Here is a 13,173-nt window from a genome sequence, read left to right on the forward strand (position 1 = left end):
GCTTAAGAAATGCTCTTGAGAAAAGAGCTTAGAATAAAATCTCTCTGTAAAGTGATAATTAGTTAACCTGTTACAGTATTAGGTATAGTGCTTTTTGCCTCATGTATCATAACAGGGGGATTAGTTGTACACTGACTCAGATATCACAGCTTTTTAGATAGTGATTGTAAGTTATTATCTATCCCACAATTAAACCCATCTCCACCTCCCTTTTCAACAGACACACAAACTGAGGCATCTTGACACTTCAGGTGAAATCAACATACCGTGTGAAATATAGTAACACATTAGGGAAACATGCAAGCGCGGAGTTGCAGCGTAGGAAAGCTGCACTTCCAGAGAGAATAAAGGAAACTGTAAATGAGCCTGAAGGTTTATGACAAGTGAGAGCTCTTACAAGTCAAAACAAATAAAAGCAAAACATATTTTGTGAAACAGGCGTACCGAAATAAAAGCAGTAAAACTGACACAAGTGCCCTTCTTTTTTCACAAAGGCAGTAAAATTACTTTGCTTTTGTGAGAATACATCTATGTCCTTTAATGTGCATGATAGACAAAGACAAAAAAACGATCTGTGCTCAGCAGAATATTAATCCACTCCTCTTCACTATTGCTTGTAAATTCGTAGCTTTTTTAATTAAGGTCTAAATCCCAAGTGTCAGTGGCAGACCACTTGTTGTAATGAGTCTTTGAGCTGCCCAGTGAAGCATGTATCGTACTGGTACACACTTTTGCAATCAAGACTCTGTTGTCACCATTTGACACACTTTAGATAACAGAATAGGATGGCATTGAAACATGAGTGGCTTTAAACTATGTAGAGTTTTTTTTTATTTGTTCCTAATTCTCTGTAAATGAAGACATCGGCTATACTCATGACTTGATTTTCCTCGTTTTCTAATCTATGCCATCCACTCTCCACCAGGACATGAAGATCAACTCCTCGGAGCAGCTAAGTCCCTGGCTGAACGGCAGCACATGGCCACCCATCAGATCTTCAAGCATAGGGATGTCCTGCTTCACTATGACATTTGGTGCCATCTCCAACCTCACCGCTCTTTGCATCCTGGCCAGGTCCCGCATCCGATTCCGCCGCCAATCGAAAGCACCGTTCCTGCTGTTGACGGTGGCTTTGCTAGCCGCTGACCTGGGAGGTCATGTGATCCCAGGAGCCTTTGCTCTGTATTTGCACATGGATCAGCAGTATAAGCTGCAAGCCCAGAAGCCCACCACATTCTGTCAAGTCTTTGGGGCGAGTATGGTGTTTTTTGGCATATGCCCTTTGCTGTTTGGTGGTGCGATGGCAGTGGAGCGCTGCGTGGCCATCACCCAGCCATTTTTCCATGCTGCTGTGATTACAGTGACTCATGTACGACGTGTTGTGTTTTTTCTGTCTTCTCTTGCACTCATACTGGCAGTTCTACCTTTTTTTGCCATAGGGACTTACGCTACCCAGTTTCCTGGCACATGGTGTTTCTTACCCATCCATCAACCCCAATCTACACCTGACACCTATTTGGCTTTGGCATTCTCATGCCTGGGCCTCACGGCGCTCACCCTTTCCCTACTCTGCAACATCCTGAGTGGTGTGGCATTGCTGCAGGCCAGAATAAAGCCCCGCAGTACGAATACAAAATCAACAGGTCGCTGCACACGTCGTCCATCTTCCGCGTCGACGTCCTCCTCCTTCTGCACATTGGACATAGAGATGATGGCGCAACTGGCGGTGCTCACTGTGGTTTCCTGTGTGTGCTGGAGCCCCTTTCTGGTGAGTAATACATATTTAGATTGCATAATTTGTTTCTGGAACCATTTCCACCTTTCAAAGTTAGGTATTTTAAAAGAATATTGTAGATTATAAAGCTTTGGCTGACACATCATCATCGATATCTCTCCTACGTTACAGGCCCACATTCTTGTGATGCAGATCAACCAAAGCCCCAGACCCTCCGACAATGATCAATATGGATTCACTCTCCTGAGTTTACGTTTGGCTTCCTGGAATCAGATCTTGGACCCTTGGATTTACATCTTGCTGAGGAGAGCGGTGCTTTTCAGAGTTTGCTGTTTCTACACACAGAGACCGTTAGAGACGGCCAATAGTTCATATGCAGACGAACGCAGGCAAACCTTCAGTCTACAATGACCATGTTGCTCCTCTCATGGGAACGGAAATAAATACTTTATTTGATGTGTGTGAAAAATGGGAGAACTTTGCTGTGTTATTGGCAACTGGGTTCGATGAATTCCACATCCTATGGTGGCCTTGAAGGGCAAACTATGACAAATGGGGAATCACAACGGCAAATATACATCATGAAGGGCTTCTTCTTCTTCTTCTTCTTCTTCTTCTTCTTCTTCTTCTTCTTCTGTAGGGCACATTACTGCCACCCACTGATCTGGAGTGTAGCCTAAAGATCTAATATTCAAACCAAACTCAGTCACAATCAAAAGCCATAAACTGTCACAAACAAAGTAGAAAGTACTTAGTAATCCGTGCCGGCACCACTATCACTTGCAGCCTCCAGCCAATCGCGTAGCTTGGCAACGAGGCGGTCGTTAGTATTGTCCAATCCAAAAATGAGACCGGCTTAAGAAGCGTCGAGGTGAACCAATGGCGAAGCTGCTGGAGGACTCTCACTGCCGGGATGGGCGGTCCTTCTCTGACACAGACTCACTTCAACATGGAGTAAAGAGAACAGCCCGATGCTCTCAGCAGCTCACTCCTCTCACTCCCAGCTCGGTCAGTCCCGCTACCCGAGCACTAACCACACACTCCAGCCCACAGACGGCCGGCGGGAGTCCCCCAGTGTCGGTAGGTTGCACTCCTGAATGTAGCGTCCATTGCAAAACTGCTCAACAACAACAACAACCGCGCTGATTAGCATTGAACTGTGAAAAGTGCTCCTACGGTTATTTAAGTACCGGTCGGTGTGAAGTGGTCACGTCGGAGCTGTGTCCTCACGTGGCCCCCCTGGTAAGCGGAGGACGAGCCCGGAACCTGTCGGTGCCCTCGGGGAGGAAACACAAACTTGAAGAACAAGTTGTGAGGAGCGTCGGGGTCAGTGGGTGAAAGGTGACATCGCCTCAGTGCATCCACTTGGAGGTAAGTCGAGGTTGTGTGGTGTAAGTCATCGATGCTAGGAACCTGCACTTAACTCGTGTGTATTAACTCTGGTGTTAACTAACATACGTATTATTTTACACAATACACACACACACATACACACACACAGAAAATACAACAAAAGATAAGTGTAAGATCAGTCAGAATTTCCAGATGAATCCGATCAACAAGTGCTTACAACATCATTACATTCTATAGACAATCATAACAATATTTGGAAATAAATACATGATATATTAGGGTTGGGAATCACAGGGCAACTCACAATAGGATTCGATACAATGACAATATGATGATACAGCGATAATCAATAAATTGGAAGGAAATCATGTAACGATACATCATGATAAGAGGAAAACAAAATGCACGATTTTGTGTATTTATTCACTGCAATTTGTTCTGAGTTTCACAGAGTTTTGACGCAAACTGAGATAGAACAATGTGTCTTAATGCCTCTTACGTCTTTAAGTAACTGTAATGTGTCAATGTCCACATGTGCCAACATTCCAATGTAAAATAGCCATAAACTGCAAAAAGTCAAATCTCTTTTTTATATCTATCTAAATAAAATATTGATCATCTGGGTTCAAGAGAAGAGAAATAAAAGTCAAACTTTTCCCTTGCAATTACTATACATATACAATAGTTAACTATTATGTAACTTAAATATAATGCAATATAATAATTATAAGTAAGTAAGAAATATATTTCTTTTATGCACAGCCTGCTCTACAGTAATTCAATTCCCTGAGTGAAACCCATCACTTTTCCTCAAAGCTCATCTTTTCCTATTTCCTTTTCCTTCCTGCCAAGAATGCACAATGCAGCGAGTGTCTCAGCCTCTCTGGGGTCGATGGGACTGTTGCGTCTCTTTGGGGTGTCCTGGCCCTGGAGTCTCGCAGCAGGACTCGGAGTATACCTGGGCACCAGAAGCTGGAAATACTTCTATGTTGCAGCATGCACCGCCAAGAGAGACCTCATGTAAGTTGGATGTGAGAGGTTACGTTTCTGATGCTTGTGTTCCGATGTACATCCTCACTCATCCACCTTTCCCCTGATCTCCCTCCCCTCTCGCCCTCAACAGCGGCCTGTATGTGCTGTTCAGAGTGAAGCTGTCCCTGTGGCGTTACATGCGAAATGGAGCCAACATTCCTTCCATCTTCGCTCAGACAGTAAAACGTTACCCAAACAAACCAGCACTGATATACGAGGCGACAGGAGAAACGTGGACCTTCACCCAGCTTGACGAGCACTCCAACGCGGTGGCCCACTGGGCCAGAGGTCAGGGGTGGGTCTCCGGGGACGTGGTGGCCCTCTTCATGGAAAGCAGGCCGTTGCAGGTGGCACTGTGGCTGGGCTTGGCCAAGGTTGGGGTGGAGGCTGCACTCATCAACTTCAACCTGCGCCATGACTCCCTCCTGCACTGTATCGGGGTGTCGGGGTCACGGGCTATTGTGTTCGGAGCTGAGCTTGCAGATGGTAAGAATGTGTTCGGGCAGGAAAAGCCGATCACAGCGTTTTGTATTTAGTTTTCAATTCTTTATAAGTGGCAGCGTTTATTCTAAGCTGTTGTATTACACTATGATAACATAACAGTATATTATCATACCACTTATGACTATATTGCTGCTAGAGGCCAAAGTAAAACATTAATCAACCTCAGGGGAAATTTGATGTTTTGTGTGACATCATGTGAGGTGCTCAACATTTCTGTCCGTGGTGTCACACTGTTAATATTCCGTCTCTGTGTGGATCATACACTGTGATGATTACCTTCTCAGACTTATCATTCGGTCAGAACATGCTCATCAGTGATCACAATGCTCGTGAAACTCTTTCTGCAACATCATTTTGTGAAGTTGGTTAACATTTGCTTCACCTTTCTTTGTGACAACACAAACACTTCCCTTTTAGTCCTTATAGTCTCTGGTCACTAAGATGTAGGGTTTGTATTTATCAGTTGTCCAGGATTGGACATGGCTTCAGAACTTAGTTTGATTATTTTACCCACATTTCACCCACATTATTAGATATGTGTTTAAAGTTTGTATTTATGAAAACCAACTGATCTGACTGACGCTCTCTCCTCTCCCTCTTTTAGCCATGTTGGAAGTCAGTTCCTCCATCACCCAGTCTATGGTACGGTTTTCTACTGGAGACCTCAGTGCAGAACATGCAGCCTCTCTGGGAGCTCAACCTCTGGACCCAAATTTAGCCTCTGCATCCCGACATCCTCCTACACCTTGTGTTCCCCCTAAAGGCATGAGCGGTGAGTACCTTATCTCCTTACTGTATTTGAAACGTAATCTCTATGCTAATGAGTAGTTTCGTTTTACATAACCCTCTTCAAACAGAGTCCAAACCCTGTTTGGTTGATAACCTTTTTTTTTTTGCACTATTTTGAATTCCCAGGGATATGCCGTGCAGTAATTCATTTTCCTTTGTTGTCAAGTTTCTGATCTGAAATCGCTTCCCAGTAATTATTTAACTCAAACCTGGGGACGTGAATGCTTGGCTGTGCAGAACTTTGAGAGATATGAGTCATCGTTAATTCAGGACAGATAATGACAGTTTTCTCTGGACAGCAAAATCTGTCTGGAGGAGGGTATCAAGTATGATTGGTTAAGACGAGGGCCGTCTGAATAACAATGATACATCTGTCTCAGATTAACCAACATATGGTATAAGTCAGCATTTAGGGTGTGGGTCTAAGATATCCTCTACTTAACAGTTAAAATGTCTGTATTGCCATGAAAAACTTTTGGTTCTGACTTTATTTTCTGTTCTGTCTTTCTTCGGGTTCACCAATGAAATCCCCTCAGTGAATGAAAAGCTGTACAGTTTGTAAATGTAATGCTCTGTTGCGTTCTCTTCTGCAGATCGTCTGTTTTATATCTACACCTCTGGCACCACGGGACTCCCCAAGGCCGCCATTGTGGTACACAGTCGGTACGTTTTCTTGAACAACTACTCAATAAAAAAAAAACACCCTCCACAGTTGTCATGATATATCTTTGTGTGTCCCCATGACAGTTACTACAGAATCGCTGCTTTTGGGTATTTCGCCTTCCGCATGCGCAAGGATGACATAATCTATGACTGCCTGCCTCTCTATCACTCAGCAGGTGAGTGAGGACAGCCTCCAGCTCTTAATGAATACGGTTTCCCCCCCTTTAATGTTTCCATCACTGACGTGTGAGCTTTCTCTTCTCACCAGGCAACATCATGGGAGTCGGTCAGTGTCTGATCCATGGCCTCACTGTGGTGGTGAAAAAGAAATTCTCTGCCAGTCGTTTCTGGGAAGACTGCATCAAGTACAACTGCACTGTGAGAGCGTGTGCTTGGAAAATATTGAGAACTGCCATATTTTATGAGATCAACAACTATAAAACATACATTTTGAACTCCGCCACAATAACAAGTCTACTTCCCCTTTGTAGGTGGTGCAGTATATCGGGGAAATCTGCCGCTACCTCCTGTCTCAGCCAGAGCGGCCGTCAGAAAAGGGCCACAAAGTGCGGCTAGCGGTGGGGAATGGGTTGCGCCCGAGTGTGTGGGAGGCCTTCACAGAACGTTTCAGGGTGGCGCAGATTGGCGAGTTCTACGGAGCGACGGAGTGCAACTGCAGCATTGCCAACATGGATGGCAAGGTCAGCAGTCTCCGTGTTTACTTGTGGGCTCACTGATCAAATGTGCAGTGGATCAAAGTTAAATTAATTTCTGTTCTGCCAGGTGGGAGCCTGTGGATTCAACAGTCGCATTCTCCCCAATGTGTACCCCATCCGTCTGGTGAGGGTAGACGAGGACAGCATGGAGCTAATTCGCGACAGCCGGGGCCTCTGTGTGCCTTGCCGCCCTGGTAACTAATACAATGATGGCTTTGCTGGATGTAGTATGTTATTGTTAAAGGAGACAATTTATGCTTTGGTAGTTTTTCTTTCTTGTTGTGTGTTATTTAGTATTTAATTGGTCTGCAAATTTACAAAAACAAGTGTTTGAGACAGAGGCTAAAAAGAGGAGCTGCAGCAATGGACAGTATGAGCGATGTGTTTTCTGAACATTAGAGCATGTAAAAAAATAATTAACTAATAACCCAAATGGAAATTATAAGCCTTATTATATTTATAAGTATAATATGTCTCCTTCTCTTGAGTTGGTCCTCTGTAAGCACTCTGTCAAACTCCTTGTCTTGCAGGGGAGCCGGGGCTTCTGGTGGGTCGCATCAACCAGCAGGACCCATTACGAAGATTTGATGGTTACGCGAATCAGGATGCTACCAAGAAGAAGATAGCTCACAATGTGTTCAAGAAAAACGACTCTGCATATTTATCAGGTTGCCAATTCTTTGTATTCTTCAAAATGTATCTTTCTATTGCAGCAATATATTAGTTATATTGCATTATAACACTCAACATACAGTAGCTTGCTGTATGCATTTTCTTTTTAAATGCAAGGAGTCTTAAAAATGTTGAAGATAAAGATATTTATAGCTCCTAAATGTTGAAACTTGAAAACTTGATGCAACACTAGATTGCTTCCTTTGTCAGCGTGAGTTATATTAGGAGTACTAGTTTGTGATTGTGGACTAGACATAGAGTTTTTACTCATTTGTCTGCCTTAGGTGACGTGCTGGTGATGGATGACATGGGCTACATGTACTTCCGAGACCGCGGCGGAGACACATTCCGCTGGCGGGGAGAAAATGTCTCCACCACTGAGGTGGAGGGCATACTCAGCAGTCTTCTGGGTCAGACTGATGTGGCAGTGTATGGTGCAGCCGTGCCAGGTGATTGTTAACTTTGTTGTTTTCGGGTTTTAGCATCATATTTGGAACATGAGTCTTTTACCTTTTGTCACATATTGATTTTGACTGTTTGCACTACTTGGTAACCATTTATCTCCACGTCTCTTATTTCTTATTATAGGTGTGGAGGGTAAGGCAGGCATGGCTGCCATTGCAGATGCCACAGGGTGTTTCGACTGCAATGATTTCTTTCAGCAAGTCCAGCGTGCTCTTCCTCCGTATGCTCGACCCGTGTTCCTGCGAATCTCCCCAAATGTAGACACCACAGGTAAACTGTCCCATATCCCTCCTGAGTCCATACAACTATCAACCGTCACTGATGAGTTCATATCAATAAATCACAATCCGTCCATCTCCACATTCCTGCATAGGTACATTTAAAATTCAGAAGACCAGGCTGCAGAGGGAGGGATACGACCCACGTCTCACAACTGACCAGATCTACTTTTTGAACTCCAGAGCTGCGCGTTATGAGGCTATTGATGAGGAGCTATACAGTGCGATAGCGGAGGGAAGAATGTCTCTATGACGTGTCGGCCACAGCAGGGCAGTGAAGGTGCCTTGGTGAGACAGACGGTGGAGAGATGGAGAATAACAGGCATCGGCTGGTGTTGGGATCAGTCAGACCTGCCTGGATTTTAACTGCTCATGGAAGTTGAGAGAACTACTTACATAGAGAGAGCACTGTTACAGATGAAGTTTTAACACTGTATGAGGACAGGGCACAATGTGAGGGCATTTATTTCCTTTAATAACTTTTTAAAATATTAAAAGAACACCTCAAAAAGCACTTGAGCCTCAGCGGTTATAGAATGGGTGTCTCCCATAACCCGTTTGACATAGGAGCATGTTACAATAACATGATTAGGACTGCACGGGTAGTGTCAAGTCAAACTCTGTTACAGGGTATTTTACCCATGTTTGGAATATGCTGCAAGTTTATTTCTATGTAGGTTTAGGCAACACTTGAGAGTGAAGATACTTAACGGCCATGTGTTTGGATGAAACTCAAAAGACCAGACTTTAACATGCTGTACACTAGGCAACTAAATCCAACACTAACCATAGTCATTTTAATGCAATGGAAAACTAATCTCAGATGTCATATTTGAGCCTCTGAACAACACTGGCTTGGGTTTGCAAATACACGTACTGTATGTGCCTTATATGAAACTCCACACCTGTTTCATGTTTTTCTTGGAAAAGAGTTCAAAAGAAATTGGAAAAAAATCACAGTAGTGATTGTGTGCCATGCAAACCCGAGTCACACATTGTTACTGTTATTTTATGTAATAAATCTTATCAATGTAGTAATATATGAGTGGTAGAGATTGTGACACTTTTTACAAGTTCAAATCATTCAGACTACATTTGTTTTAACGCAAATTAAAATATTTTAAACATGTCTTTGTTTCAGTCGTTCATTTGAGGTGCATTTACAGATTTCATGTGCTGTAAACTGAAATCATCTCCTTCCATAATGCTGAATTAATTGTCTGTTGACAAGGATATCCTGGTGTGTAGGACTCTCAGTGGATGCTCTTTGCAGGCACTGCAAAAGTAGGGAAAGGCTCTGGGTGTGATGACATCCATGAATGTGTAGAGAGGCGTTCTCTCTCCAGGGTCGTAAAAGGACACCTTGCCTCGGTCCATGTCTAAAACCACTTTGATTACTTCCGGCTTCTTAGTCATGGTCAGCGGCTCCCATGGCGCCGTGCAGGCCTTGTGCTCTCCGTTGCGAAAGCGAATAGTCCAGAACCCCTCCGCTGGTGTCAGCACGTGCTTCCCCTTCCTGTTGATGGAGTCGCTGGCGATTCCCACCACCCAGTAGGTGTTGTCCTTCACCTCCACCTCCCAGCTGTGGCGTCCAGAGGAGTAGCCCTCAGCGGCCAGCATCTCGGCACTGATGTCAAAGCGTTCTGGGTTGTCTGGCAGCTTGAAGATCTGGGTAGAGTTCTGCAACACTGTGAGATTCTCCGAGAGGATGAAGCAGCTGGCTGCTGTGTTGGGATCCAGAATCACAGGGTCTGGAAAAAGAGGAAAAGAAGTAGAAGTTACGAATGTGGCAAGGAAAGAGCTGACTAAGAACACATGACCTTGTTTGAGGAACTCACTGTATCTAACTATAGTCTTCATCTTCTCCCACACTTTGTACTTCAGTGAGCCCAAGTGCCTTGCCACATCAATCAGAGCACCAGAAATCCGTTGTGGGTCAAGGGACTTCCGCCAGGTTCTGAAAAAAATACGTTAGCAGTCAGTTGTTTAAATATTTTATTCAGAAAGAAAAGGTTTAACCAGATATTAGATGTGGTGATAACACTTACCTCCTTACAGTCTCCTTGTAATTCTAAAAACAAAGTGGACAAACTTCATGAATTCTTGTGCACGTGAATGTCAAACAATAGCGGGTTAAGATTTGTCACACCAGAGATCATGAAGCAGTATTTTCTACCTTAAGAAATGCGATATCGTGACAATTCATCTCCTGTTCCACTAATCTGATGGTGTTGGAGAGAGACGTCATTTCATTGTTCATCTCCTCTATTCTCTGGTTAATAATCAGATTCTTCTGAGCCTCCTCGGCCTGTAAAGAGGAAAGTCTCGCAGCCTCCTGGTCTTTCAGGAAACGGTGGAGGGCTTCGAATTCTTCCCTCATCTGCGTTTCAGTGTGTTCAGCCTGGTTCTGCAAAAGAGAGATGATTGATGGGTAATCACCACCTCCACACTGACACTCTCTGTGGTGCCCTTGGTAACATTTGGTGCTGATGGGACTCAAAGTACCTTAACGTGTTCGGCCATCTCCTCGCAGACCACTTTCGCCTTCTTGTACAGCTGCAACTTGTCTTTCAAAGGCACCAGAGCACTCTTCAGTTCCTCCTACAAAGTCAGTGACATGGCATTGACACTTAAAAACAAGGTCAGCATGGCCAGGCTGTCGGCACAATGTGGGGCTTTCAGCTGCCACATACTCTTCCACGACAGCATTCCGTGTAAATGCGAAGCTGAACAACACAGCGGCGACAAATCTGCGCTGAATGATCTAATGCCCTTCTCACATAAACAAAATCAAGCTCGTGCAGCTTAGGGTCCAGGTATGGACACATAAGGACAATGTTTACTCAAGGTGTCCCGGTTTGTGAGGACGGCAGGAGTAGAAGGAATGTCTCATCACAGAAACCTTGTGGGAGTCGAGTTTCAGTCCGGTCGGGACCACGGCAGCAACGACAAACCAAAAATATAAACCTAAAATTAGAAAGTTAATGAACTCGGCCAAACACCTTGGCACAAGTCAGCATTTCAGGCTTAGAGAAACATAAAGATAGTAATTAATCAAGTTAAGACACATTTTCTCAATTTTGTAAAGATGTAAATTATAAAAGTGTCAACTCTATTCATGTATTAATGGATAGATACTAGGATTTTATTTGTGAATTTGCAGAAAGAGTAAAAAGCAAATGTTCTCATTTCAATTTTAAGGCTCACTCACACTATTGTTGACCTTAGATACAAGTCTTCAAATTTAGCAAAGTGACATATCTCAATGAAAATGTAATTAACAATAATTCCAGCAGCAATCTGCAAGAAGAATTTATTTGGTAACGCCAGGTTTCCAAAGTAGCTGATGTTGGTTAACAATGTACTGCCAAGGTGAAATATTGTGGAGAACACCCAAGAGACTTTCACATGCCTACCTTACAGTCATGAGCACCTTCCCCAATAGGGTAAAGCCTGTGTCCAGCGTGTGCAGCTGCCTTCACGCACAACCCACAGATCGGCTCCAAATCCTCCAAACAGAACATGGTGAGCTTCTCCCCGTGCTCTTTACAAGCCTCTGGGTCGTTCTGGCTCCTGTCCTCCTTGAATGACACACAGGCCTTCTCCAGCACCGAGCTCACCACTATTTGCTCCATGGAGGAACGGCGCCAGCACAGAGGACAGTAGTGTGAATCCCCGGCGCCTTGTGTGTCCCAGCTGTCTTTCAGACAGGCTTTACAGAATCGGTGCCTGCAATTGAGAACCACTGGCTGGCTGAGAATATGTCCACAGATAGGACAGGAAAGGTCATCCTCCAGATGAGCACGACTGCTGGCCATTCTCACTCACAGTGTTTCGATGGCAAGGCGTGGATCCCAGGCCCCTCCCATGGCTCTGCACAGCTACCTCATTTTACCCTCAGAAATAAGTGTTAATGCTTTAGCTCCTCAAGTCATATCCCCTGTTATGATGCTTTGTTGAGCATGCACATTGCTCATTCTCAAATTAACACCACAGCTCAGAATAAAACCAACCGGGGTCACATGTAAGCGACTCTTTATCTGTGACACACCGAGGAAATATTAGCTTGGATAACCTGAGCATGACAGAGGATAGTGAGGTGACAGCGGAAGATTTGCACTCAGGAGGGACTTTAGATTTGAATCATGCCACAAACACCTCGGAGTTATTTGAGAAGACTGTTGAAACAGCCTGTCACAGTGTTATAAAGACTTTGCAGAGAAACAACCTCTAAAATAAGAGTCGGGGTGGACATATAAATAGACAGATCTGGACTGAAGTTATGTGAGCAGAGAAATATCCTCCTGCTGACGACTGGGACATTTATTTTCACAGATACGTTTAGCTTTGAGCAACAGCTTTTTAAGAACTGACGCATTGGTTATTTTAAAAACATGACACGCAAAGTCCCCAAAAAACTCTGAACACAGCTGACATTACTCAAGCAGCTTACCAATGACTATTTTCTCTAAAAAGCAGGATGTTCCAACAGTAGCATTGTGAAGATTCATTTGTCAATTTCCGAAGTATTTAACAGTTCGCTGACCTTGTTTGTCCTGTAATCCAGGACGTTGTGGTGGGACTCAGATTACCAGAATCAATGCTGCGTCAAAAATAGACCAAGAGCGTAGAGAGAGATAAGAGCCATGCAGAATATGATCCTGCCACAGGGAGACACTGTGTAGACCCGTGCTGCTTTAACTCTGGGGGTTTAATACACTGTATGTCATGTATTTAATCACACAGACAGGAATGTTACTGCTGTGTGTTGTATCGGTCGAACACACATTAGCTCATTGAGGATTTGTCCTATACATTTATAACAGCCTGCTTATTTAGAAATCATTATTCTGAAATGATAGAGACCTTCTGAAACATAATATCACATATAATATGGCAATGTAATAAAAAATAGTGAACATGACAGAAAACCGAAAAATCAGTTGGCTGATATCGTCTGATTTAA

General features: G+C 43.9%; 3 protein-coding genes across 3 annotated transcripts; 2 read left to right on the forward strand and 1 right to left on the reverse strand.

Annotated features, from left to right (window-relative positions):
• The first annotated feature begins 904 nt into the window (after positions 1-904).
• Positions 905-3,073, forward strand: ptger1c (prostaglandin E receptor 1c (subtype EP1)). Its single transcript, XM_047343873.1, has 4 exons — positions 905-1,768; positions 1,907-2,059; positions 2,740-2,815; positions 2,940-3,073. The coding sequence occupies exons 1-4, from the start codon at positions 905-907 to the stop codon at positions 3,071-3,073; spliced, it is 1,227 nt and encodes a 408-aa protein (XP_047199829.1).
• slc27a1a (solute carrier family 27 member 1a) lies at positions 2,633-9,336 on the forward strand. Its single transcript, XM_035179629.2, has 13 exons — positions 2,633-3,106; positions 3,941-4,108; positions 4,212-4,606; positions 5,229-5,396; positions 6,007-6,076; positions 6,161-6,252; positions 6,345-6,454; positions 6,568-6,777; positions 6,860-6,986; positions 7,323-7,460; positions 7,749-7,913; positions 8,053-8,199; positions 8,303-9,336. The coding sequence occupies exons 2-13, from the start codon at positions 3,942-3,944 to the stop codon at positions 8,458-8,460; spliced, it is 1,947 nt and encodes a 648-aa protein (XP_035035520.1). The 5' UTR covers positions 2,633-3,106; position 3,941; the 3' UTR covers positions 8,461-9,336.
• Positions 8,655-12,651, reverse strand: trim35-13 (tripartite motif containing 35-13). The gene is made up of 6 exons (XM_035179630.2): positions 11,624-12,651; positions 10,713-10,808; positions 10,384-10,614; positions 10,256-10,278; positions 10,046-10,164; positions 8,655-9,958 (listed from the first exon to the last, which is right to left on the reverse strand). Exons 1-6 carry the CDS (start codon positions 12,023-12,025, stop codon positions 9,420-9,422), a joined length of 1,410 nt encoding a protein of 469 aa, XP_035035521.1. The 5' UTR covers positions 12,026-12,651; the 3' UTR covers positions 8,655-9,419.
• Between the last annotated feature and the right edge of the window lie 522 nt (positions 12,652-13,173).

This window comes from Hippoglossus stenolepis, chromosome 16 (genome assembly GCF_022539355.2).
Source record: "Hippoglossus stenolepis isolate QCI-W04-F060 chromosome 16, HSTE1.2, whole genome shotgun sequence".
Classification (NCBI taxonomy): Eukaryota; Metazoa; Chordata; class Actinopteri; order Pleuronectiformes; family Pleuronectidae; genus Hippoglossus; species Hippoglossus stenolepis.

Bases quoted from the DNA above. Each gene is read 5' to 3' on its own strand.
- slc27a1a (XM_035179629.2), top strand. From the start codon at position 3,942: ATGCACAATGCAGCGAGTGTCTCAGCCTCTCTGGGGTCGATGGGACTG. The intron at 4,607-5,228 runs GTAAGAATGTGT...TCCCTCTTTTAG, and splicing joins CGGAGCTGAGCTTGCAGATG to CCATGTTGGAAGTCAGTTCC. The intron at 6,253-6,344 runs GTGAGTGAGGAC...TCTTCTCACCAG, and splicing joins GCCTCTCTATCACTCAGCAG to GCAACATCATGGGAGTCGGT.
- trim35-13 (XM_035179630.2), bottom strand. From the start codon at position 12,025: ATGGCCAGCAGTCGTGCTCATCTGGAGGATGACCTTTCCTGTCCTATC. The intron at 10,615-10,712 runs GTACTTTGAGTC...TCTCTTTTGCAG, and splicing joins AGATGGCCGAACACGTTAAG to AACCAGGCTGAACACACTGA. The intron at 10,279-10,383 runs GTAGAAAATACT...CTTTGTTTTTAG, and splicing joins ACGATATCGCATTTCTTAAG to AATTACAAGGAGACTGTAAG.
- ptger1c (XM_047343873.1), top strand. From the start codon at position 905: ATGCCATCCACTCTCCACCAGGACATGAAGATCAACTCCTCGGAGCAG. The intron at 1,769-1,906 runs GTGAGTAATACA...CCTACGTTACAG, and splicing joins TGTGCTGGAGCCCCTTTCTG to GCCCACATTCTTGTGATGCA. The intron at 2,060-2,739 runs GTTTGCTGTTTC...TCTCACTCCCAG, and splicing joins GGAGAGCGGTGCTTTTCAGA to CTCGGTCAGTCCCGCTACCC.